The following is a 25,790-nucleotide window of genomic DNA, read 5'->3' on the forward strand; positions in this document are numbered from 1 at the left end:
GTTATTATCTGGCCCATAATTCACTGTTGGGCCAGCAGAACTATAAGGTTACTCGTTAATTTTCACCAGAAAACCAAAAAAGAAAAAAGAAAAAAAAAAGGTTACAAAAAACTTGTTCATTTATCAAAGTTTGTAGTAAATTGGTTTCTGAATTTGACTATTCTATCTTATTATTATTTGAAAAGCAAATGTAGTTTATAAGGATCGAGGCTCGTTTTATTAATTTAGCTTCGTTTATGAAGATTTTTTTGTTTTGATTACACAAGTAAATAAAAAAATTTAAAAATCACTCCACGACGTAGAATTATTGCCGCTTAGTTGAGATTACTAAGATGATTGAGTACTTAGTTGAGATTACTAAGATGATCAGTTTTGAAAGTTTATGTCAGCTTGTGGCACATTCCTAGGTCATGGGTAATTTCAAGACCCATTTGATCCATACTGAAATATGATCAGAGTGTTTGGTTTGATGAATAAGATAGATAGAATTGATGAGGTTGGAGAATAATTAAATAATCATTCAATCGATTGATTACAGTGCGAGCCAAGTTATTCATCACACGCCGAATAATAAATCAACACTTAATTAAGATGAATTATTTTATCAAATCGTGTCTGATCATTCAAACCAAATACTTTCGAAAAGTCTTATTTTAGGATTATGATAGACCATAATGATTTTAGATACAATAGTTTTTGCCCATTCATCTTATACTAGATTTTGCAATGACTTGATGTAAAAATAACACAACCATAAAAACACTTGAACAACTACAAATAGTTGAAAAGTTACTCAAACAATTCAGAAATATGTGATTTACAAAGCACCAATGTTCTTGAGGCCAAGTACAACTCCAACCCCAATTATATGACCCACGGTCCCACAAGCCAATGTATCCGCTAGGGTAAAACCGGCCGGGTCACCGGTCTGGAGTCCCGAGTCTCTCGCCTCCAATTTCAGACCAGCGGTCGCCTTTCGGTTCGCCGATGGAGCCAACCCGAACCGGCCCGCAAACAACATCAAACTCGTTGCGGTAATCATTATCTGCATATTTTAAACCATTAATTAATACTTCATCCATCATCAAAAAATAATCTTAGAAGAAGACGATATGAGTTTTAATAAAAATAAATTTATGAAGAAAATGTGAGTGGGGAATGGGTTTCACCTAAAAAAATATTAATAATGATAATTAATTGTGTCGTGAGAGTGGAAAAGGAGCTCACCACGTGATAGAAAAATTACAAAAATGAAAATAGCTAAATTTTGTGGACATCTCAAAATGGTAAAAACTTGACTTAAGTATAACATTTAATTTTTACAATCTTTATTATTCATTTATTTCAAATATAAATTATAAACCAAAGTTGTAAAATTGTTACCAAATTTGTGGGTGAGCCGATGAAGTCGCATCGAGCGCCCAAAGCTCCCTGTCCCCTACGCCTCATCGGGACAGCTACCTGAGAGGAACATTTTTACATGTTAACGTTTAATCACGTTATCAATATTAAAACAACTCGATTAAATCTCCTATCATTATATTCAATTTTGGTATAGAAAAATTTGTGTAAGATCATCTTATAAGTCAATGAGGGGTTAAAATGAGTATACAAATCCAAAACTCGTCTTACAAAATTGGACTATAATAAGGCGATGTAACACAAACCTTCTAATTTAAAATGTTCATATAGTGTTGATATTAGATAACCAATTTCTCATAAATTATGCATGAAATGAAATAAAAAGATAAACCACCACATATGCAGTCAGGGGCGGATCCAGGATTTAATGTTAGGGGGGGCTGAATCTATTGGACTACGGTGCTTGAAAATATTTACACGGGGGTTCGGGGGCGGGAGCCCCCGAAGCAAATTTTTTTGAGCATTCCGTACACTTCATTTCATACATTTTTTCAACAATCACTTAATATAATAAGATAATTGTTCGCAATTCAATTAATTCAACATCAAGTAGATTGAAAGCATATAAAAACGTACTTTTATTCATTTTTCTTAAAAAAAAATTGTTTCATCTTCTAAACAAATAAACTAATTTTCATTGTTAGTAATTAGTAATTTTACTTTTACCTTTAGAATTGACTCAAATTTAACATTAAAAATTAACTAAGAAAGAAAAAATGATAAAAATAATACTATAAATGTAACAACTCAATGTGTTGAGCAATTAATATGGATAGTTGGATACTATAAATAATGTATTACTATATTTTTTCTTGTATTTTTTTATTTATATACACATATATATAGATATAAAACAAAATAATAAATATATATATATCTATAATTAAAAAAAAAAAAAAAAAAACTCAAAAATTGGGAGGGGGCTGAAGCCCCCCCTAGCCCCCCCCTGGATCCGCCACTGTATGCAGTATACATACAGTCATGCATACATATTACAATGTGAAACATCTCCACCACTTTTTTAAATACTAACTACAATAATTACAAATTATCTATCTATTTGCATTATGTAAGAACAATATTATGAAACAATAAATATCTAATAATTTCACATTGATGTTAAACCGATACTCCTCTTGTAAATTATTTACATATACCTCAATAAATTAAGTATTTTGCTCATTATTGTCCGGATCATACTTTCTTATTACAAATTTTCGCATCAGTAGATTTTGAGTATCTTTTAATAATTCTACTCTGCATCAAAAGATTAATTAAATAATCACACGCTAACTTTTCTATAACTTTGGTTAATATAATAAATTACATAATATATTATCCAAAAAAATCGCAACAAATCCAAATAAAATAGATAAAATATGAGGAAAATAAAAATGGAAACTAACCAAATTCTTGACAGGAGAGAGAGTTGGTGTTTGGGGCTTCAGCCCATTGAACTGTGGAAGGGAAGTCATCACAACAGATGCCATTTTTTGCCAATTCAAAATGCTAGTTTTTTTTTTCCCCTCTCTTTTTTTTGTGAGTGAATATTATTTTATGAAATTGGTAGAGTGATTATAAGTTTTGGGAGAGAGAAATAAATCTGGTTTCAACCACATGAAGAGCTTGTGGCCTCAGAATAGCTGATTTGGATACACTTAGATACTTGTTGCTGACGTGGGAGCCCATGGTTGGCTGATTCTAGATAGATAAGATTGTGATGTGTGACAAATAATTCAATTGGTGCATATATGATCATTTACATATTCTTGTTTTTGTACATACTACTATTTTTCTAAAAAATAATGCGGGTAACAATAAGTATTATGTCAGGTTAAAAAAAAAGTACTAAGTCACTTTTATTACAAAGTCAAAGCGGATAATTTAATTAAAATTGCATTACTAGAATATGTGTAAAGTCTTAATGTGTGACTTCAAGATCGTACATAATTATGTATTGAGTTATTAACATTTAAATACATCAATTTTAAGGGTCGGTTATTGATTTTGTAAATGAATTGTGTAAAAATTTGTAAATTTTAATGTTGTAACAATTTTACGATGAATTTAATTTATAGAAATTTGAACTTTACACAACGTTTAGTGTTTTATAAATCCTCTTAAAACGACGTGGTTTAGAGATATCATATACGATGTTGTTTTTTAAAACGTCTGATGAGTACACGTCAACATTTCTACTTGCCACGTTAACTTTTAATTTGAGCGAAAATTGATTTTGTGGTACTATTGCTACAACATTGAAGTTCATGTTTAAATATGTGACAACAATTTGGTAATATCAATTATTTAAAAAAAATGTGACGGTAATCTCACTGTTGAAATAGAAAATAAAATACTACTGATTTAGGTACAATCTGGCGTGTATAAATTTGTATGATATTTAAAATTTAAAAAGTAAAATTATGTGTATACGATATTTGGAGGGTTATAAAATAAAATAAAATTACGTTAACATAAAACAAAACGTTGATTATGCTGTAATGGGCAAGTCTTAGTGGGCTTAATCTATTGGGCCTTTCACTACTGCGGCTGAATTCGGGCTTCAAAAGCCCGTCCAAAATAAGCCCATTTGTATAACTTTGAAAATGCAAAAAAAAAAAAAGGAGAAAAGAAGAGTGGAAAATACATACTGCAGAAGTAAGAAAAAGAAAAGGAGCGAGAGCACCTCTCCGCCGCGCCGACCGCCGCCTCTCTCCTCCGCCGTCAACCCCAAAATCTTAACTTTTTAACTGGGTAACTCTTGGAAGCTATCAGTTGAATCCACAGAAGAAGCTCTTTAAATTTTCCGAGGTTAGCGTTTCTTTCATTATTAACTAATTACTTTATTGCTTGTTTCTCTTTACTACTAAATTGAATGTCACTTGCTCAGATTAATATCCATTTGTGTACTCTGGAATTACTTATCAAAAAGGGTTGCTTTTATCTCGAGTGTTTTGGTTAATTTATTCAAAAAAGCTATATTTTCTTTGTTAGTTACTTAAATCCTTTATTGAATTTCATGGTGTTCAGAGATAATTGTTATCTTCTTTTTGTTTGAAGGGATTTGCTTGTTTGTCAAGAAAAATAAACCATGAATACTTCCTGCAAAGCAAATACAGAGCTCTCCCGCTGTATCTCGAGTTCGATTAATCATAACTTGTTCAAGATTGGTAAAGACCAGTTAACAAGAGGACTCTTGCCTTTCTTGTCCAAGAACTGCAGGAATGAAATTAAGATTAGAAGAGGAACTAGGAAAGGCAGAGGTGTGGTTTCTATGTCGACAACTGAGGCTGCAGAAAAGAGTGATGGACTTACTTACAAGGATGCCGGAGTTGACATCGATGCTGGCTCCGAGCTTGTTAAGAGAATAGCTAAGATGGCTCCCGGAATCGGAGGCTTTGGAGGGCTCTTCCCATTGGGTATTGTTCTCGCCTTTAGTAATCGTTATGTTCAATAGTCGATGCTGAGATGTTTTTTTCACTCAAACTGCATGAATTGCCTCGTTTTAAAGTTTTGATTATAGTTGGATTTGAAGCATGAGTTTACCTGCATTTATCTTTGGCTCATGTACTAGGGGATTCCTATTTGGTTGCTGGTACGGATGGAGTGGGAACAAAGCTTAAGCTGGCTTTCGAGACTGGAATCCATGATACTATCGGCATTGATTTGGTAAAAAAAATTCAGTCTTTGGACGTTATTTGTTAGTTATGCTGGTGGTAATGTGCAATTCTCTTTATTCAGGTTGCGATGAGTGTTAATGACATTATCACATCTGGAGCTAAGCCTTTGTTTTTCCTTGATTACTTCGCCACAAGCCGTCTGGATGTTGACCTTGCAGAGAAGGTATCGGTTGTTATCAGTCGACTTCTTGCATTATCCGATGAAAATTCAGTAATTTTATTATATATATACAAATGCAGGTCATTAAAGGCATTGTAGACGGTTGCCAACAATCTGATTGCGCTCTTCTAGGGGGAGAGGTACTTTTGGCCTTCTATCTCTATCTGTTTCGGCCACCATCTAGCTCCGGATATAATTAACTACATCGTTCTTCAAAGGTTTTCGAACTTGTACATTTTTTTGTTTGTTTACCAAAACTTAGCTGGTATCTATGCTGAATTGCTAAGTATGTTTATTTTTTCTGTTCACTCATAGTGTTTCTTTACGAGATAAGCAAATTATGAATTTTCATTTGCTCCATTCAGTTATAAAGTCGTGACCTTATTTATACAAACTCCTTTATTGCGTAAAATGTGCTTTTGAATAAGAAAACCGACGTCTGTTCACTGTTTCAGACTGCAGAGATGCCTGATTTTTATGCTGATGGTGAGTATGATCTGAGCGGCTTTGCTGTTGGCATCGTGAAGAAGGACTCTGTTATCGATGGAAAAAACATCGAGGTTGGGGATGTCCTCATCGGTCTTCCCTCCAGTGGAGTGCACTCAAACGGCTTCTCTCTTGTCAGAAGGTTCGCATCCGTTTCTCTGAGATTGCTCGTTTTTTCAGTTGGAGTCGTCTTTTCTGTACACCTCCGGAAACAGAATGAGTTAATAGCCTAATCCGATTGCACTAATCCAGGGTTTTAGAAAGAAGTGGCCTTTCTTTGAACGACAATCTTCCCGGCTCGTCTCTTACTCTGGGCGAAGCTCTGATGGCCCCGACTGTTATATATGTGAAGCAGGTAACGCCCCAAGCTTAGCATACGACGTAATACCATTTGTCACTCGACTCACTCGTTCTCGACACAGGTTCTCGACATCATTAGCAGAGGTGGCGTCAAAGGGATCGCCCACATCACCGGTGGTGGTTTCACCGACAACATACCTCGTGTTTTCCCAAAGGGTCTCGGGGCTCTCGTATACGAGAACTCGTGGGCTGTCCCCCCTGTCTTCAAATGGATTCAAGAGGTCAGCATCATCAAATTTGTCTAGGCATCATCTCTCCTTTTTCTGTTTACTCACACCTTTGAACTTTGATGAATCTCAAGGCTGGAAGGATAGAAGGCGCGGAGATGAGCCGGACTTTTAACATGGGGATCGGGATGGTGCTCGTGATGAAGGAGGCGGCGGCTCTCAGACTGCTCGGAGACGATCATGGCAAGAACTCGGTGTACCGGATTGGTGAGGTTGTAAGCGGAGATGGCGTGAGCTACCGATAATCGATGTTTCGAATTTTCAGCCATGAGAAGTTCTCTAAGGTTGCTGAGATTGCAGAATTTTTTTTGTTTCTGTTGAAGTTATGGAATCCATCGTGATTAGCGTTTTTTGCAGGATTCTGAGGTGAAATGAAATATAAAATTTAAATCGTGTTTATTATTTATCAACTACATACTATTGAAGTCGCGTTTGTCATTATTTCTGAACTAGATTAAGAAGGTTCCTATTATCCTTTTTTTAATTGAATAAACAGAAATTTTAAAGTATCTTGACTCTTGATTTACACATGTTTGCAATAAAATATCCAAATTATTGACATTTAAACAAAAATGTGTATAATTAAATGCTCAAATTATTACAAAAATTAGCAAAAAAGCAAATACTATCTCAAAATCTTATTGCTGATCACAGAAAGTCAGAAAGATTATATGGCTTGTTAAATATTGATTTTTTTTTCAAAAAATAATTCTAACAAACAATGTATTTTTTCCTGTACTTAAAAACTGAAATTTGGAATATTTTTGTTAGTTAGGTGTTTAATTATAATATTATATGGTTTGCTATATTTCTATAAAATCAATAAATTAAGTATTTAATTGTACTTATATAATTTAAGTATTAAGTATTTAATTGTACTTATATAATTTAAGTATTTAATTGTAATTTATTTTTCCCACAACAGTTTTATTATTATATACTAGTCTAATATCAACAACTATAAAACTTTCATCAATTAATTGATCATGAAATCTGCCTATAAAGGGCCTATAAATTATGCCCAAAATGCAAGTAGTGAAGCTTAACTCTTCACTTGATTTTCAATGCTAAATTTAGCTGATTTTAACTAGTTTACATTTCTATCAGCAAACAAAACAAATCAACAGCAATATTGTTTGTACAGCAAAATCATCACAATGCTAAATGTAGCTGATTTCACAAGTTTACATGTCTATCAGCAAACAAAACAGATCAACAGCAAAATCACAATGCTAAATTTAGCTGATTTTAACAAGTTTACATTTCTATCAGCAAACAAAACAAATCAAAGAAAGTATAAACTGAGCCTAAGCAAACAAAATATCTTGAATCATAGTATTCTAGCAATATTGTTTGTACAGCAAAATCACAAGATATGTACGTATGAGCTCTAGATTACAGAAGAGACCGAGCACATATATCTAATGTTTAGCTCGTGCAGTCAGTCAGTCAGTCGAAGACCAGAAAATCTTCGAGATCAAAGGTTTCGTGGGAAGAAGAAGATGTTCAAAAAGTCGTGAGTTTGTAGTAGCAGTTGTTTCCAGAAAGCAGAATCTGGTAACCATTACCACAAGGGCACTTGAAATGGAGGGCTAGGCATTCTCCCGTCTTCTCCACAAGCACAGCTTCTTCTTCTAACGGACTTTCCACTTGTTCTTCACACTCTTCCTGCAATGTTAACATCAACGACAACGGAATCATAACTAGCTTCTCATATATATACGATGACAAACACAAAGGCGATACGGGCGTGCTCTGAGATCGTCTCAAATATAATGTACATTAACACAGTTCAACTGAATATGAAAAAACTGCAAAAATCCAGAGTTGAGGAAAGTAAAAAGTATGATCAAAGGTCAAATGCAATCACTTTCAAAGGTAAGAAAACATTAAAAAGTTCACTAACAGAAATCTGAATCACTTTGAAAAGTAGTAACTTATTTTTACAGATCCTGAAATATTAAAAAGTTCCTTTAACTCGTTTGTAAACTAGTAAGCTAAGACTAACTGATCATAAAAAGGTAAAGCTCTAAATTAAGCAGACACCACAAAGAATATTAATATGATAAAGCAAACAGAAATACTATGGAAAAACAGAGTATTTCCATAGAAATAAATAAATCTTAAGTCTATACTTGCAAACAAATTACTAAAAGATTCTTCCCATCGATAGAGTTAAGCTAAAGAAATACAAGCAAATGAACTTGTTTGGTGGGCTATGAATCAACACAAAAAACATGAATAAAAATTACTACTACAAGTTTGTGAAGAGAATCAAGACCTTATCAGTGAAGACATTTTCAGATTCAAGATTTTCGTCATCGTCGTCGTCTTCACTGGCGACTTGATTCCACCACTCGCTAATCTCTCTCAGCCGCTTTTTGATTCTCTTCAACCTCTGCAGTAATAGAAAACCCCAATTAACCGAATTGAATTTTCCCCAATCAAATTTCACAATTTTGTAAAGAAAAAACCCAACCTTGGTATGGGAGTTGGGAGACCTTGAACTAGGGTTCCTCCTGGCCGGCGGACGCGGCGGAGTGCCGGCGGGAATCGGAGCGGACACTGTGCGGCATAGAGAAGGCCGCCGCAGGTTTTCCTGAAGTTGATATGATTCTTGATCAACATTTACATTCAACATTTCTTGGCGCGGCTGGATCCTGATTGGAACCGGAGAAGTAGGAAACTCCGACGATTGCGGAGGCGCCGCCGCAGAATTGGCGGTGCACGGAGAATATATGGGCTCGGAATTCGCGCGGAGGAGCGGCGGCGCGGCGGCGGAATAGCGAGGAAGCGAGAGTTTCTTGTAGCCGGCGGCGGAGGAGGGGGAGTTGAAAGTGGCCCTTTTGGGAAGCGGTTCTTGAAAAAGGGATCGGGACAGCGGAGACTGTCTCTTGCCGGAGTTGCCGCATGCGGCGGCGGCGGGGTGTTGGTCGCAGGCGGTGGAGAGGTGGTGCATGGAGTCGCAGATGTTGTCTTCTTGTTGGATTTTTTGGAGGTAGTTGATTTCTTCATCACCCATCTCTGCTGAATTATGATTTCTTCTTGTTGGATTTTTTTCATAATTTTTTTCACCGCCAACAATATAAAGAGGGGGAAAAGGAGGGAAAGAAAAGAAAATTTGTTCGAAATTTGATTAATTTATATAGTTAGTACAATATTTACCCACTATTAAAGAAAACGCTTATAACGATTTAAATTAATTATCAAAATTTTCTATTGGATTGGAGTGCTACTTTGGGAGATATTTTATTATTTTTAGATCGATGAAGAAAAAGTATTGGTAATTAATTTCGACAAATTTAGTACTGTTTATTTTAAATTTTTATAGATATTCTTTTATTCGTATCGATCTTACTTGTCCTCCAAAAAATTATCCAAATTAAGTTCGAAATAAAAATAAAAAGTATCCACTCATATAAAAACACAAAAAAAATAAAAAAAAAATCGTTCTTATTATTTTATCCCCGTAATTCACAATTAACATATGACTCGATCTAACTTTGAAAGTGGAATTCACAATCACGATTACTCTTAGCTGTGAACTCTAACTTTGATACTTGCTAAAATTCATTAATACTAGTATTTTTTTATTTCAAATTCACTAAAGTATAATTTTCTAATCACAATCACACTTCTTTTGAAGAAGATTCATCATGTCATCAAGCTTGATCACATTGAAGGAGAAGCTCAAGTTCAGTGACTAAACCAAAATTCTGAGACGAATGCCTGCAGCCTCCTCGGCCATGAGCCTCTTGTAACTTTTGAGGAAGGATTCATGCCTGCCTGCAAAAGCTTGCCAATTATATGTTTTTGAATCTTGTTCATGAACTAATGAAATCTTGTAGAGAAAATCGATAATATTTGTTCTTAAAATTCATTTATTGAAGAAAGGCAATAAGATTTTGAATTTTAAGGAAATATTATGAGAAATCATTTCCTTAATAATTACCATGGGTAATGAGGTAAATTGTAAATTCAATTAAAATTAAATTAATTCCTCAACCAATAAAAATATGCAAATTCACAAAAAGGTCCAATTATGTGTGCACATATTATATATGTGCATTTACCACTACTCCTTCGAATTTTCTTAATAATTACTTATATCATCACAGATCAATTTTTTATACGAACAAGGTTAAATTCGTCAATCTAATTTATTGCAGATATGGTATTTTGATCAAATCGCGGGATCTTCTCGTCTTTCCTTGTAGATGACGACTCATAATGAAATTTAAAATGAAATTGTTGTAATATTTAACATAGAAACGATCACCTACCCACCGCGGGCATGCATAATATGCCCACCATGATGTGACAATTATAATTATAGTAAGATAATTTTAATTAGAGCAAGATTTATTAATTTTTATTCCTAATTAAAATTGTCACATCAATGGTGGACACGTTATGCTTGTCCACGATGGGTAGGTGACCGGTTCTGATATTTAACATTTTAAAATGATTGCATTAAAATAAGACAAAACACTTGGTATTAAATTCGATGAAATTAATACACAATTGATGTGAACATGCAATCTATATTTAATATGGAACGTGCTTATTTCACAGTTTTCGCAACTTGTTACAAATATTGCACTCCATGATATGTTCCCCAAATGTTCATCAAAATTGATTGTTCGTTCATTATCAATTTATTAACGTTAAATATTGTTTTATTATTAACAAATATAACTCCAAAAAATTATTATATGTTTGACAAAATCGTTTTTCGGGTTACCTGTAGCACCTAAGTATATACAATAAAATTTAAAATAAAATTATTGTAATAGTTAACATTTTAATTTATTACATTAAAGTAAGATAAAACAATTGGTATATTGATTTTGATGAAAATAACTCACAAGTGCTGTGAACATGCAGACAATATTTAGTGAACGTGCTTAATTATTTCTTAGTTCTCATAATTTGTTAATTAACAATATTGCACTCCATGATATGTTCACCAAATGTTCAACAAAATTGATGGTTCGTTCATTATCAAATTATAAACGTTAAATAATATGTATGTGTGTTTATGTTAATACGTACATATATATATATACATATGCAAATATGGCACGAAAATTCAAATAAAACTCGAGTCTCGCTAGTCGTCGACTACCGGCGAATTCGACGTCGACGAGGTAAACAGAGATTAGGGCTGGGTTGGGGTGAGCAGCTGGTGGCAATAGTGAGAAGGAGACCGTGCAAGAGAGGGAGGTGCTGGAAATTAGAAAATTAGTAAAAGAAAAACGCATGATTTAATTCTTACACAAAACACTTGGCTGCATTTACTTCTCAACTACGTGCGAGAGAGGGAGAGGGAGAGGGAGAGTGCGAGAAAAACAATATATAGCGCCTCTTTTTTGCTTTTATAAATACACTACTCAAAACTAGAGCGGTCAAACCTTGCGGGCCGGGCCGGGCCGATCCAACCCAGCGAGCCTAGGCAATTTTTTGGGCCGGGTCGGGCCGGCCCAAAATTTCAGCGGGCCTTGAACATTGAAGCCCAGCCCGGCCTATACGGGCCGTCGGGCGGGTCGGGCCAAAACGGGCCAAAAATTGATAAATTAATATATATATATATATATATATATATTTAGTTCCAAAAATAAATAAATTAAATCAAATTTAAAGAAAAAAATTGAAGACAGATTCGATGAAACAAAAATGGCCTTAAACAATCTACATCTAAATTACGTAATTGACTAAAATTAAATGCAAACAAATATGACTAAAACTAAATGTAAACAATATGAATACAAGTAAAAAACAAAAACTAATTGCAAAAACAACAAAAACTGAAAACGATTAATTCACAAATTAATTAATACAGTAATCAAATCAACTGGAATCAAATAACAACCACCAAAAATAAATAAATCTTTCAAGTAAAAATAATTTTAATATTGATTGTTGATTGCTAATTTAAATCCTAAGTTAGACTTCGACTCGTCATTGTCGTCAATTGAAGAAATGGACTTGGATTGGGTTGGGTCCATTGGAATTTGGGAGGAGATATAAATTTTCGAAATTTTCACCTTCTATATTGACGGGCCGATTTAGCCCGAAAGCCCGGCGGGCTTTTTGGCCCGCGGGCCGGGTGACCCGGTGGGCCGCATGGGCCGGGCCAGGGAGGCCCGGTTTTTTTTTGGGCCTTGAAAATACTAGCCCAGTCTGGCCAAAACTACGGGCGGGCCGGGCCATTTTCGGTCCATTTTGACAGCCCTACTCAAAACTAAACAAGCCGCATTTACTCATTTACTTTTTCTAAGATACGCGCATTTACTTCTTCTCAGATACGCTGCAATACAAGATATGGAAAATCTTCAACCTAATCTGCCGACTGATCAAATCGACAACCCACCGCCAGTGAGCCGTTCGTTTTTTGGGTACGATGCGACTGAGGGTTTTTCGTCGTCGGTGGCGCATGCACAGCTTTCTGATAATGGACAATCAGCCGTTCCCGATATCGAATCTTGGCTTGCCCATGTCGAACCTTGGAATGTCAACCCTGCATCAACATCGCAATTGCCAATCCATTCTACCGGCGGTACGTTCAACTGATTCAAGAATCGACTATGTGGCAAATCTACCAGCGAGCGGTTCGTTTTTGGGGTATGATGCGACTGGATACACACAGGCCAGTCCTGAGAATAATGAGGCCCTGGACGAAATTATAAAAACGAGCCCTCAATATATTATGGCATCAATATATTGAAAAATAAAATTTTTCATTACTTATAAAAAATGACTTTATCTAGTAAAAAAATTTACTTGCAAAATCATCTACGACATCGTTCAAATCCATGTTATCTAAAATCTCTTAAGCTCTTTTTCTATACATAACTAGTATTACTCCTATGCGATGCACGGAGGCATATAAAATGAATGACCAATATCTTGACAAAACCTTTTTAACTAACAATTATTATTATCTATTTAAAAAAATAGTATTACTCACGTGCGATGCACGGTGATATCTACTTAATTAAAATAGTAATTTTTTTAAAAAATATTATGTTTATAAAATTCTATAAATTACTTATATTATTTTATAAAATAGCTCTAATAACGATAATAACATTAAATGAAGATGAAACCATCTTATAGTTGGAGGCTAATCAAATGAATGACGAGGATTTTGACAAAAACTTTTTATCTAATGATTATTATTATTTATTTAAAATTCTCACCAAAATATCTAGATATTTTTCTTTCAAAATTTCTATTAGTCTTGAAAGAGTTTTTGGAACTTTTAATTACATTTTTACTGATTTTCATTTAACAACATATTTTTTTGAGGCGTTAATTGTCTGTAAATCCACAATCTATTAGTGAATTTTGGTATTTTTTCAATTATATAAAATTGTAATATAAATACATAAACTTTAGCCCATTTCAAAATTTGCACTAAATTTTCATTTCGTTCAAATTTTAAAAATATATGACAAAATTAAAGATGATATAATATATACAAATCGTATTAAAATAACTTACACAAAATCTCCTGTACACCCGGGTGTACGGTACACTCAAAGTATTAGTGTCATTTCGATAATGTGATAGTGTCATTTAGTGTTAATGTCATTTCGAGATAATGTTATTTATAACGATCAAATTTTTTACTATTAATTTTAATGTCCGAATTAAATTCGATCGTTAATTTTCGGAATGACTATGTAAATAACGATCGATCAAATCGATCGTTTAGTTAAGTTGATCGTGCCATTTTTTCATTTAAAATCGACGCATTTTCTTATAGTGACTTCTTTAGAAACACTCTATGTATTATCCGTTTAATTTTTTTTTTCTTCAGTTTGGGAAAACGGAAAAGAGAAGACTGAAGCAAAATTAAATTGACCTCGCTGAACAAGTAATTTATTAAATCAAATTATTGTTGTTTTCAGTCTATTCCTCGTTGATCTTTATTCACGCCTCATTTTGCTTTGTACATATGTTCCATCTTTTTTTATTTTATCAACGACAACAATTTTAATACAACAACAGTATTGATTGTTCAAATCAGTTTCTTGGCCAACTCATCGACGATCCGAGCGTTCAACGGCTTATCCCAACAACTATCCAATCCCGCGGCGACGAACGCCGCCTTCTTGGCCTCGTCGCCGCAGGCGGTCACCCCGACGATCATGCAGCTCACCCCCAGTGCCCGCAGGGCACGGGTGGCCTGCACGGGCCACCACACCATTATATAAAATAAAAAATAATAAAAATAAAATTAAAAGGTGGTGACATTATTATCAAACGATATCTCTACCTCGGGCCCGTTCATGACCGGCATCTCCATGTCCATGAGCACGAGATCAAAGGTCTTCCCCGCCACGAACAAATCTATAGCCTCTTTCCCATTTTCTACTGCTTTCGTCTCAAGTCCATATCCCGACAACAGCATCCCCTCCACTCGACGGATCAAGGGATCGTCGTCTACGACGAGCGCCCTTCTTTTTCGCCCTTCCTCCATTTTTCCTCCTGCAAAACAGAGCACCATGCATGCATGTTGAGTATACATGTAGGCATGTATATATATATATATATAGAGAGAGAGAGAGAGGGAGGAGAGAGAGAACCTTTGGAAGAAGAGATTTGGATGAAGCAACTTTTTGGAGAGGATATGAAAGTGTTAGCTTCAACCAAATTTTCTGCGCTTATGGTCAAGTACTTTTATTGCCTTTTGTTGGCTTTTTGCATGATGGATTTAGGTTAATTTTTTCTGATTTTTCTCCAAGATTTTATGGTCTAAAATTTGGAGATTTTGATGTAATGAATTTGAATGGGGATTGGCATTCATGATTTTTCAGTGTGGGAGAAATCTGTGTGGTGGATTTGCAGTGTTTAGTTATGAAATCTGCCATTTATAGTTGAAACTTTTTGTAGCTTTACGAATTCATGTTGTGTGATCTATTTTTCATATTGGGATTTAGCACTTTTTCAAACAGAATCTTGTTACGGTGGCATGTGGAAATCACAGGTGAAATCACATCATTTTTGTTTCCTTTTTATCTTTGAAAGATAATTTCATTTCTGCGTAATTCAAGATGTAGATAGTGATGCCCATGTTTTGGACCGAATATGGGCCCATTGGTTTCTAATGGGCTTATATTTTGTGGGTTTGTTTTGGGCCTTCATAAATAATTGGTTACTTTTTTTTATTGATTTTTAGTGTCTTGGGTTTTTATGATCTCGACTGTTTTAAATTTAGTTTGGGTTCATCATTGTTAAAAAATTATATATCAACATAAAAGAAGTGTTATTATTATTATTATTATTATAGAGAGTATTATCATAAAAAAATATTTTGAATTATCTGATGCTTTTGTATGTATAAAAAAAATATTATTATAAGATTGAGATATAGTGATAATATCCACTTAGATAAGAATTAAGAATAAAGTTCAACCAGCATGTAGATTAAATTGGACGAATAAGATTCATGATCTTGAAAAAAAAGATAGTTATTAGCGTGCACATGAACACATCATATCTGCATAAGTTAAGTTGTTGTACGAATAAGGTGTATGTTGATTACAACGATGAAACGCAGTCTGTTGGTAAAATGCTTATTCTCCAACTAATAAGTCGAAAGTTCAAGTCACCTAGAAGGCTAAAGTGTGAGTGTGTTTTTCTGTCTTTAGGTGTAACAATTTTTTTTATTTTTTTTAAAGGCCTATGTTGATTATGCGATATTCTTGTGATACCTTATTGTATAAAGTAGTTATTTGGGTGCACATGAATATATTATATATGCATAAATTAAATAGTTATATGAATGTGATATTTTCTAATTACGTGAGATTCTCGCATGAGTGATTCGAAATTTACGAAAAATCACGATTCAATTATTAATTAAAAAAAATAACCGTTTGATTAAACGAATAAAAGATTGTAATTGGTTATTAATTCTCATCCAAAAGTAATAAAATAGAGAGAAAAAAAAGGAGTCAATTATCGCTTTTCGTCCTATACTAAATTACTCGAATATTAATAGTTCAAGGTTATCACTTTCAACCAAATAAATAAATAAATACAAATTTGAATAAATGCAATTTTATCCTATCATCGTAGTTTACTGATATTTCTCCCTTTTATAAAGATGAATTATTTCTCATCCCTATTTTAAAAAAGGTAAAAAAAAGTAAGGGTAATTCTTTATTTTTTGTTCTGCGGAAACCTGCTTTATTTTTCACAAAACAAAAGAATAAAATATTAAGAAAAGTATTGGGAGGGACCAGACAAGTACATAGACCAATTTCATAAATAAAATAAAAGGACACAAACCTAAACGTTTTTACATTTTATTTATTTTTTAAAAAAAAATTGCATGAAATTTGAAGAGACATAGCAGTTGACTTTTTTATGCCAAATGCCAGTTTTCCATCACAAAAACAGAGATGAAAAACTCTGGCAAATCCTGTCAAAGAATCAAATTAAAATACGTAGAAGGCACGAATTTATATTTAAAGAGAATTACAGATAAATTTAAAAAATTGAAACATTTGCTGAATAGTTGTACCAAATCTAGGGATAATATGAAGAAATAATTTAATGTTCATACCGTGATGCCAAATTCCGGACATGTAAACAACAGCCAACAGTTTCAAAAATATTTTTTAAATTGTTAGATTCCAATTCTTGGATTCATCACCGAAAATTAATCTATTTATTTATTCCTAATTTTGGGTTGTTCTTGATTTGGTGATTATGGTAATTATTTAATTTAATGTCTTTGCGAGCATTGAGTAGGATATGTCGAAGTGACAACATATTTTGTCTGTTTGTCTACCTATCAAAACACCGAGAATATTGCTATTGTGTTTTATTATTGTTGTAACTTCAAATTAAATAATTTGATAATTTCTTAAGTATATTAAATAGATTCCATGTGTGGGAGATTTGGAAGCGAATAATTAAGAAAGATAGCTACATTAATTGCTTTTGACACTAGCACAATACGATTCTTTATTTATACTTTCTCTTGAATATCATGTTAGGTGCAATAAAATCTCTATCAATAAATTATTATTCTTTTTTACACCGAAAAATTTGTTATAATCTTTTTTTGTCCGTCCATAAAAAAAATTGTTACTTTCATTTATAGTAATAGGGTCCGCCCAATTTCATTAAAATTTAAAGTGTGATCTTTATTTCACTAACAACTTAATTCATATTTTATTAAAATTTATGTAGTTCACAATATGACAAATTTATTAATAAAGTTATGCAGAATTAAACATTGTGAATGTCCATACACTACTTAATATGTTTGATTTATTTTTCTAAATAAAAGAAATAGTTATAATTTTACTCTATTATCTACATTGTAGTTATATTTTTAAAATAAAATACAATAAAATGACTATTTTTTTATTTATAAAATAAATTATTATTTTTTTTCTAATTAGACAGTCACAACGTGGTTATTTAACATCACTCCAAATTTTTTATTGGTTTATTAGTTTACTTTGAACTGCAATAGGTTTAACATGCAAAAGGGGAAAAAAGAAGTTAGATACTTTCATTTTTCTAAAAAGGCCACGTGGAGTTTAATTAAACGTTATATCGAATCAGAGTTTAATTAAACGTTAAAGTTGTGGAAATGAGATTAAAAAACATTATTGTTCACATAAAGATATTTTGGAGTATGTAAATGATACTTTACGAGGAAAAAATAATACATAAAATCCAAACAATAATTGTATCTTGTCATCAATGACGACGAGGAGTTGACACCCTCTCTCAAAATATTAATTAACTTTGATTTTGTAATTAATTAGTACAATATTTAGATATGTAATTGCAGTTGATTAGTTCCAAACTGATCTTATGAAATAACAAAGCGAGACATCACAAGATTCCAAATCCATGAAAGAGGCGACGGATCCCACAGAATCTCCTATTTGGATTATCAAATGTAGCAATTAAGCTTTAATTAATCAAATTAACGTTAATCTAATTCGTTTACATTCATTCATGTGTAAATACATCAAGAATAACGTATCGATTAATGTAAACGAGTGAAATTTTTAGCTAAAATAGTTGGAATTAATTTAGCACATTATAGTATATAGTTTAATATACTCCAACTTTGATTGTCAATTGGTTAGTGATTTTAAATTAATTTAATATTTTCTAACGCAGTTGGATAACATAACGGGACATTTGCAAAAATGCCCATATCCTTATAAAAACGTGTAAAATTGCCCACTTTCATAAACAAAAGTGGACAATTTTACAAGTTTTTATAAGAAGGGGGCATTTTTCCCTATTAACACTAACATGATTGTGTGATCTGGCTAAAAAGATCAAGCAGTTAAGGTTTTTTGAATGGCCAATTTAATAATTAGCTTTTGGGATGCTTCTTCCCACATACTGCAAATTTAATTGACAAAATTTTGATTGAAGATTCATGTATCATCATTTTTGTATTATTGTACCATTCCTAGCTAGGTATAATAATTCGTGTCAGATAATAGTAAAAAACCTACCATTCCTTACGAAGGTCAAAAGAATTTTTGGCATTGACCAGCAAAAAACAAAAAAACATAGCATCTCATATTTGCAGGGTGGAATTAAACTTGTCCCACCTTGATTAATTAATTTGATCACAATAGTTACTCCTCTTTTCTGAAATAACTTTTTATTTTTTTAATTTTGGACATCCACAAAAAAAATTTCCGTTTATTTTTGGATTATACCCACCACTTATAAAACTTCATTTTCATCATTCTCAATGTACTCGATATTTTTTTCTTCATTTTCAATATACGTAATAATTTTTTTTTAAATTTATGTTAACTCCCCTTCAGAAAATTCTTTCATAAACGAAGAGAGTATAAATTAACTTTTAATTATTTTCCAAGTTATACTTATAATAAAGTGGTTCATAATGTTTGAGGTCATTTTATCCACAAAACATCATTTACTAGTTTCAATTACCTTAATGGGACCTATATGGATTCACCATCATTGCATGGTATGATAGCACAAATGCCATTAATTTCTGCTCTAATTAATGACTCCATCATCATAATATGAGTTGGGCAATATATTTTCATTACATTGGACCTACAAACCCTTTCTATGATGAAATTGCTTTTTTCTCTAAATCCAACTTTAAATATCTCATTCCCCTCCCAATACTGATATGCGCATGCATTTGTTCTGATTTCTGCCACCATGTTTTTTCCAATTCATTACATGAGTTTACTTAATTGACATATAGTATAAGATTATATGAATGTTAGTGTGTATGTATGCAAGCTTAGATCCTCACGGTGGGCCACGCAGAATAAGGAGAAAAAAAAAGACTATCGGGAATTAAGATTGAAAAAATCGACTACAAATTAAAAATGATAAATTAAAAAACCTATGATAATATATAAAATTATAAGGTTAAAATTATTTAATATATGGGAGGGCCGGAGTACGTGGTGTTTATCTTCCCGTCGTCCCCCTATCCTTGATCCGAGATTCGTCTCATGGTATAAAACTGTTGCTTGTCGTAAATTTTATGGAGTAATTATCACTTGAAATTTTAAATTATATTTATTTGATTAAAATGATCTTAAATTATAAGAAATCATTTTTAAAATTTCAAATTACCAGGTTTGTATTTTAAAATGTCTCATGTCCATTTTTCGGCCTTCAAAAATCGTGACGAGGCTCTTCCAAGATTAGATAATATTTTATTATTTTATAGAGTTGCATAAAAGAGATAGATATGACACTTTCTTGCTCAAAACATGCATAAACAACGAAAAAAAAAATCAATTTTTCATAAACTTGATATTTGGAGTTTTGAAAATATATATTTTTTTAGTTCAAGACATTTTTCATAAAATAAGTATAATTTGAAATTTAACATGACATTTTCCCATAATTATGTACTATGGGGATATAAAAGTTTTTCATTTTTTAAATCATTGTTTGTCATAAATTAAAACTTGGCTTTAGGAAAAGAATAAAACAATAACATAATCAAAATTTTCTTTAAAATTGTAAACAAAAACTTATTGCAACCGAAAGAAGAATTTCATGAGCTCAATAATACAACCGATTTGCTTAATCCGGAAAAGGAAAAGGTAAAAATGCAATTATGCGAAGGGAAAAAAAATGTATAAAAGTAATTATGAAAGAATATTAAATGAAGATAGTCAATCTGTAAATTTTATTGCCTCTGAAATACCTGCCCCAACTTTTTCTCTGCGGATATGGCCCTTACTTTGAGGTCCCTATCGACCCCTGCAAAATTACAAAAACAGTACCGCTAATCCGACGCAGCTTCAACGCCAACCACTAGTACATCAAGGGGTAGTCTCGTCATTTCGTATCAAAAGGTAAATTTCAGACACCAAGTCCAAATCACGCGTACTGTACATTCTGTCTGGACGAGGCAATGAGTAAAAAAATCAATAAATCTATGCAGCCACATTGTGGCCACCCACACACTAGTATAATAAGGAAAATCTTAATTTATTTAATTTATTTTTTAAAATAAAAATAGGATTTAGTTATTTTACTATATTCTCTACATTGTACTTATTTTTTTTTATTTTTTTTTGCATTTTTTATTTTTAATTTATTTTTAATAAAAATAAGAAAGTTACCAAAAAATAAGGCAAAGAAATCCTTTTTTTTTTCTCCTTCGACACGTGCCGCTTCTCGATGCCCTTCCAGCACGTGCCGCGACCTACGTCATCACTCGCGAAATTAAGAAGGACTCAGCACGTGTGGCGCAGTGCCTCACGTGCCAGCTACAAACAAAGGTGTAATATTCACAAATTGTAGTTTAATTGGGAACTATAATAAGAAAAAAAGGATCCGAATTTTTATTTGCGTGCACATTTTTAGAGTAAGGTTTTGGGGAATTGTGAAAAAAAAAGAACTACTCCATAAAATTATCCCACAATTATCTTTGTCTCTAGTCCATTTTCTCACAATTGAATTGTTGTTTTTGGTATTTATATATGAAAGAAAATATTAAGATAATATAATTAATTCTAATTAAATATATCATGTCAATTAAATAATCGATCATAATAGTTAATTAGTATAAATTTTCGAAAAAATCAACTCTTAAATTTAATTATAAAAATAAATGACAAAAAGAATTACAAATTAATCCTATTTTAATACAATGAATCCAAACAATAACAATAAAATAAAATTAAAATAAGATAAATAAAAAATATTAATACTTATAAATATATGTTCGACATGAAAAGGTGGGATAGAAGATGACAAGCGAAGTCTTACCATTTTTTTATTAAAAAAAAGAAAGCAATGTGGTTTGAACCCTAGACCTCCTTGTGTATAGATAACAGTTTGCATCGTTTGGTGTCTCTTTGAAAACAATATTTATGTTTATTAGTTATTACATCGAGAGCATGCCATCATATATAATAACTAAATTGTGAAGAGATTGACAATTTTACGTTGTCATAAAAGAGGGTTAGAAAAGAGCAATACTTTAACTATAATTACTCATCAAAAGTTGAAATTTTTGGCTAATTATTCAATAAGACACTACATGTGTCTGAGCACATGCCCCATAAGCATATTGGTACGATATTTTCAATAGAGCAGAAGTCCCAAAGTTGTCTTAATGAATTGATAAGTGTGAATCTTTCTATTTTATAGTATTATATCCCTTATTACAAATACACCCCTAATCATAATTTGATCCTCGATCAACCTTAAAAGTGCTTTCTTTAAAGTAAAAGAGCATTACTACATCAATCGCCAGTTTATTTTTATTGAAAAGATCAAATTTTGTTGAGAATAGTAAGTTGTTAATATATGTATAGAGATGAAATTGTTTGTACACGTTGGTGTTTAACAATAATAAACTTGTACCTAAAATTATTAAAATTTAAGGTATTTTAAGAAATTATGTTGCTTTTTTCCTTGCAATATGAGACTATTGTTATGTTAAATCAAAAAAACTCCTCCGTCTCAAGATAAGTGTCTAACTTTTTTTCGACACGAAAATTTAAATGGGTATATTTAAAAAGTAGAAAGATTAAAAGTGGTGGAACTCATATTCATTTTATAATAAGAAGAATATAATTTAAGTGCAAATGATTAAAAGGTAAAAAATGATGAAGTTCACTTTTAATTTTTAGAAAGTATACCTAGTAGACATTTGTTATAGGATGGAGAGAGCACTATCTAAGGATATTAATTGGGCCAAACATTTTGGCCCAATCTTGTCGATTTATAAGGCAATTCGATTAAGAGTAATTCAAATTTTATTTTTTTGGGCTAAAAATTTTCCATCCTAATCTTATACTTTTTGCTTTCAAGCTAATTAATTCTATCAGAACCACTCATTTTCACTCAACATATTATCTATTAATTTTTTTAAAATTTCGTACCATTCCATGCCTGATACACTCTGTACAAAGGCAATATTAAAAAATTCTAATAATAAGTCTTTACTTAATCCTAATGATAAAGTGGTTAATGTTTAAAATCAAACATTTTGAAATTTTGAGTACATTGTATGGCAATTATAAATTTATTTATTTAATTATTAATTTATTAAAAAAAATAGAAATTGAAGCGAAATTACTCCATTAAATTACAGCTCTCCGTACTACTTCGTTTAAATAGTCCCCAACGACCAAAACTTTCAATTTCCACCTTCCTTCCTTTCCCATCTCTCTCTCTCTCTCTCTCTCAAATCATAAAATAAAAATACACACAGAGAGCTCGAAGAAGCAGAAGCTAGCAATAGCATTACAGCTTACCCTATGCGTTTTCTGTGAGTGTACGGAATCCAATTAATATATACACAGAAAAAAGCCTGCTTCTCTTCAACCAATTCTCCTACTTTCACAAATGCCTCCATTAATATCTTCTTCCTCAGCTCGAGCCCTTGTCTCACTCTTTTCTGCCTAAATTTTGACTTGCCGCATCTCCTTTCTCATCTTTTTCCACACTTCATTCATCCCCAAAAATTCCACACCACAAAAGAAAAGACAAAGGTAATTAAATTCAAATTGCGCCATTAATTGTTTAATTGTGGATGAAATCGGGGATAAGATGTTAGTCGACGATTGCGAAGGCGTGTATTCGAGCAAGAGTTCAATGAGCAGCGACACGACGGTCAGCCATTGCGCGAGCTTCAGCCGCCTCTCGTTCGAGATGCCGTCGAGCTCGCCGGAGCAGCAGGCGGCGCTGCGGCCGCACCGCTCGTCGGACTCCTCGTTCCTCGCGATCCGCCTGAAGCCGAACCTGAGCTTCCGCGACTTCAGCTTCGTCAGGCAGATCGGCAGCGGCGATATCGGGAGGGTTTACCTGTGCCGCCTCCGCGCCGGCGCGGAGGAAGGGCGCCTCTACGCCATGAAAGTGGTGGACAATGATGTGCTGGCGCTGAAGAAGAAGACGCAGAGGGCGGAGACTGAACGGAAAATCATGCGCTTGCTAGACCACCCCTTTCTGCCCACGCTCTTCGCTGAATTCGAGGCTTCTCATTTCTCCTGCGTCGTCATGGAGTACTGCGCCGGCGGCGATTTGCATTCTCTCAGGCATAAACAGCCGCACAAACGCTTCTCTCTCAGCTCAGCTAGGTGAATCTCTCTCCTTTCAATTTCATTATTTTTTAATCTACTTTTGTTTCTTTTTGCCAAAAACGACCTCTCATTTCTGCAAATATTGGATTTTTATACCGATTTGATGTTTCGAGAAGATAAAAGTTGTAAAAGTTTCAAAATTTTCTCCTGAAATCAATTTTAGCAGCAAAATTCTGTATCTGGATTTATCCGATCCAAATTTACCACATAAGCGCCTTTTCTCTTTATCTTCCCCAACAAGCAATCTTACGAATTTTATTTTTTATCGAATAATTTGCAGGTTTTATGCCGCCGAGGTCCTCGTAGCATTGGAGTATCTCCACATGTTAGGAATAATCTACAGAGATTTGAAACCGGAAAATGTGCTGGTTAGATCCGACGGCCACATTATGCTGACCGACTTCGATCTCAGCCTCTGCTCCGACGCGACCCCCGCCGTCGAATCCCCCGATTTCTCGCCGGACTCGCTGTCGTCGCCGCGGGGCGCGCCGCGCGCCTTCACCCCGTTCTCATGCATCTCCGACCGGTTCTTCCGGTCCAGGAAGATCCAAACGCTCGCCGCGAACCGGCTCTTCGTGGCCGAGCCGGTGGCGGCCCGGTCGTGCTCCTTCGTCGGGACCCACGAGTACGTGGCGCCTGAGGTGGCGTCGGGTAGGTCCCACGGCAACGCCGTGGACTGGTGGGCCCTCGGAATCTTCATCTACGAGATGATCTACGGCCGAACCCCCTTCGCGGGTGCAAACAACGAAGCCACGCTGCGCAACATCCTGAAAAACCCCCTCGCGTTCCCATCCGACGCGCCGCGCGACCCCAGTGAGGCGCACGCGCGGGATCTCATCGCCGGGCTGCTGGCCAAGGACCCGACCCGGCGGCTCGGGTCGAAGCGCGGGGCGGCCGACGTGAAGACGCACCCGTTCTTCAAGGGGCTCAACTTCGCGCTGATCCGGACGGTCTCCCCGCCGTGCGTAGCGGGGATGCCTCGGCAAAAGACGACGACGGCGCCGCGGCGGACTGCGGCGCCGTCGTCGTTTGGTGTGTTCTAGGATTGGGGTGGCTGATTGCCACGTCATTAATTAGGTTGATGATGATATTAACTTAGTATGTATTATTAGGTTGAAACAAAATTAGATGAGAAAAAGGAAAGTTTGTATAGAAAGTTGACGTAAATTATGCGGCGATATTACTAGCATTTCCACATTATTATGCCATTGTTATGACGGTTTGAACATCATCTTTCATATATAGTACTTATAATGGCGGTGATAATTAGTTTAATTATTTATTTGACTTTGATTGGTGGATATGTATATTATACAAATCCAAAAGTTAAGTAATAAATAAATGATTATTATAATGTGTGTGTGACATTTGGTTAATTGAATTTGTAGCTGTACATTCTGCCATCTCGAATATTTTACGGTTTGAATCTTGTTATTTAGATGCTTCCACGCCAGATGCATCAAACAATATCTGTGTTATGATCAGAAAGTGGGAAAAAAGTTTGTACTACTATTTAATATTCTATAGATATAATATTTTATTTTCTTGGCATAATTTAGTGTAGGATAGCAACATCCCAAATAATACGACTTGTCTCTCTCAAATAAAAAGAAAACGAAATATATATAATGCTTAGAGAAAAACGCTACAAAAATCAAGCATACAGTGTAAAATGATAATTTTTCTATATATAATTTTAATCGTGAAAGCAACAACAGAATAAAATAAAATAAAATAAAATAAGATGGATCCTTAATTGGGCGGTCGAGTTGGAATAAAATAAAATATTTGAGTTGAATTATCATATACTGAGTGAGATGTCTTTCTAATTTTTACATGCATGCAGCAGTTGGAA

At 33.7% G+C, this 25,790-nt stretch overlaps 5 protein-coding genes across 8 annotated transcripts; 2 read left to right on the forward strand and 3 right to left on the reverse strand.

The window, feature by feature from the left end:
- Positions 1–763: 763 nt before the first annotated feature.
- Positions 764–3,154, reverse strand: LOC130985131 (photosystem I reaction center subunit psaK, chloroplastic). 2 transcript variants are annotated; one of them, XM_057907931.1, is made up of 3 exons: positions 2,829–3,154; positions 1,384–1,461; positions 764–1,045 (listed from the first exon to the last, which is right to left on the reverse strand). In XM_057907931.1, exons 1-3 carry the CDS (start codon positions 2,910–2,912, stop codon positions 818–820), a joined length of 390 nt encoding a protein of 129 aa, XP_057763914.1. In that variant the 5' UTR covers positions 2,913–3,154; the 3' UTR covers positions 764–817. The 2 variants fall into 2 exon arrangements, with proteins under 2 accessions (XP_057763914.1, XP_057763915.1); XM_057907932.1 differs by having other exon boundaries at positions 1,384–1,457; positions 2,825–3,032.
- An 867-nt stretch (positions 3,155–4,021) lies between these two features.
- On the forward strand, positions 4,022–6,760 carry LOC130985132 (phosphoribosylformylglycinamidine cyclo-ligase, chloroplastic-like). 3 transcript variants are annotated; one of them, XM_057907935.1, is made up of 9 exons: positions 4,022–4,233; positions 4,645–4,841; positions 4,997–5,091; positions 5,164–5,265; positions 5,343–5,402; positions 5,718–5,890; positions 6,001–6,103; positions 6,171–6,329; positions 6,410–6,760. In XM_057907935.1, exons 2-9 carry the CDS (start codon positions 4,697–4,699, stop codon positions 6,578–6,580), a joined length of 1,008 nt encoding a protein of 335 aa, XP_057763918.1. In that variant the 5' UTR covers positions 4,022–4,233; positions 4,645–4,696; the 3' UTR covers positions 6,581–6,760. The 3 variants fall into 3 exon arrangements, with proteins under 3 accessions (XP_057763918.1, XP_057763916.1, XP_057763917.1); XM_057907933.1 differs by having other exon boundaries at positions 4,023–4,233; positions 4,483–4,841; XM_057907934.1 differs by having other exon boundaries at positions 4,064–4,176; positions 4,483–4,841.
- Positions 6,761–7,549: 789 nt separating this feature from the next.
- On the reverse strand, positions 7,550–9,494 carry LOC130985133 (uncharacterized). Its single transcript, XM_057907936.1, has 3 exons — positions 8,815–9,494; positions 8,617–8,733; positions 7,550–8,003 (listed from the first exon to the last, which is right to left on the reverse strand). The coding sequence occupies exons 1-3, from the start codon at positions 9,355–9,357 to the stop codon at positions 7,842–7,844; spliced, it is 822 nt and encodes a 273-aa protein (XP_057763919.1). The 5' UTR covers positions 9,358–9,494; the 3' UTR covers positions 7,550–7,841.
- Positions 9,495–14,213: 4,719 nt separating this feature from the next.
- Positions 14,214–15,160, reverse strand: LOC130985134 (two-component response regulator 24-like). The gene is made up of 3 exons (XM_057907937.1): positions 14,930–15,160; positions 14,620–14,831; positions 14,214–14,529 (listed from the first exon to the last, which is right to left on the reverse strand). Exons 2-3 carry the CDS (start codon positions 14,821–14,823, stop codon positions 14,362–14,364), a joined length of 372 nt encoding a protein of 123 aa, XP_057763920.1. The 5' UTR covers positions 14,824–14,831; positions 14,930–15,160; the 3' UTR covers positions 14,214–14,361.
- A 7,834-nt stretch (positions 15,161–22,994) lies between these two features.
- LOC130985135 (protein kinase PINOID-like) lies at positions 22,995–25,079 on the forward strand. Its single transcript, XM_057907938.1, has 2 exons — positions 22,995–23,932; positions 24,216–25,079. Exons 1-2 carry the CDS (start codon positions 23,406–23,408, stop codon positions 24,976–24,978), a joined length of 1,290 nt encoding a protein of 429 aa, XP_057763921.1. The 5' UTR covers positions 22,995–23,405; the 3' UTR covers positions 24,979–25,079.
- The last annotated feature ends 711 nt before the right edge of the window (positions 25,080–25,790 follow it).

This window comes from Salvia miltiorrhiza, chromosome 5 (assembly GCF_028751815.1).
Source record: "Salvia miltiorrhiza cultivar Shanhuang (shh) chromosome 5, IMPLAD_Smil_shh, whole genome shotgun sequence".
Classification (NCBI taxonomy): Eukaryota; Viridiplantae; Streptophyta; class Magnoliopsida; order Lamiales; family Lamiaceae; genus Salvia; species Salvia miltiorrhiza.

Excerpts from the sequence above, each read along its gene's own strand:
- LOC130985131 (XM_057907931.1), bottom strand. The coding sequence starts at position 2,912 with ATGGCATCTGTTGTGATGACTTCCCTTCCACAGTTCAATGGGCTGAAG. Across the intron at positions 1,462-2,828 it reads TCTCTCCTGTCAAGAATTTG|GTAGCTGTCCCGATGAGGCG; the intron begins GTTAGTTTCCAT and ends TGTTCCTCTCAG. Across the intron at positions 1,046-1,383 it reads TCGGCTCACCCACAAATTTG|ATAATGATTACCGCAACGAG; the intron begins GTAACAATTTTA and ends TAAAATATGCAG.
- LOC130985132 (XM_057907933.1), top strand. The coding sequence starts at position 4,514 with ATGAATACTTCCTGCAAAGCAAATACAGAGCTCTCCCGCTGTATCTCG. Across the intron at positions 5,403-5,717 it reads GCGCTCTTCTAGGGGGAGAG|ACTGCAGAGATGCCTGATTT; the intron begins GTACTTTTGGCC and ends TCACTGTTTCAG. Across the intron at positions 5,891-6,000 it reads GGCTTCTCTCTTGTCAGAAG|GGTTTTAGAAAGAAGTGGCC; the intron begins GTTCGCATCCGT and ends GCACTAATCCAG.
- LOC130985133 (XM_057907936.1), bottom strand. The coding sequence starts at position 9,357 with ATGGGTGATGAAGAAATCAACTACCTCCAAAAAATCCAACAAGAAGAC. Across the intron at positions 8,734-8,814 it reads CTCCCAACTCCCATACCAAG|AGGTTGAAGAGAATCAAAAA; the intron begins GTTGGGTTTTTT and ends CTATTACTGCAG. Across the intron at positions 8,004-8,616 it reads AAAATGTCTTCACTGATAAG|GAAGAGTGTGAAGAACAAGT; the intron begins GTCTTGATTCTC and ends TTAACATTGCAG.
- LOC130985134 (XM_057907937.1), bottom strand. The coding sequence starts at position 14,823 with ATGGAGGAAGGGCGAAAAAGAAGGGCGCTCGTCGTAGACGACGATCCC. Across the intron at positions 14,530-14,619 it reads CGGTCATGAACGGGCCCGAG|GCCACCCGTGCCCTGCGGGC; the intron begins GTAGAGATATCG and ends TGGCCCGTGCAG.
- LOC130985135 (XM_057907938.1), top strand. The coding sequence starts at position 23,406 with ATGTTAGTCGACGATTGCGAAGGCGTGTATTCGAGCAAGAGTTCAATG. Across the intron at positions 23,933-24,215 it reads TTCTCTCTCAGCTCAGCTAG|GTTTTATGCCGCCGAGGTCC; the intron begins GTGAATCTCTCT and ends AATAATTTGCAG.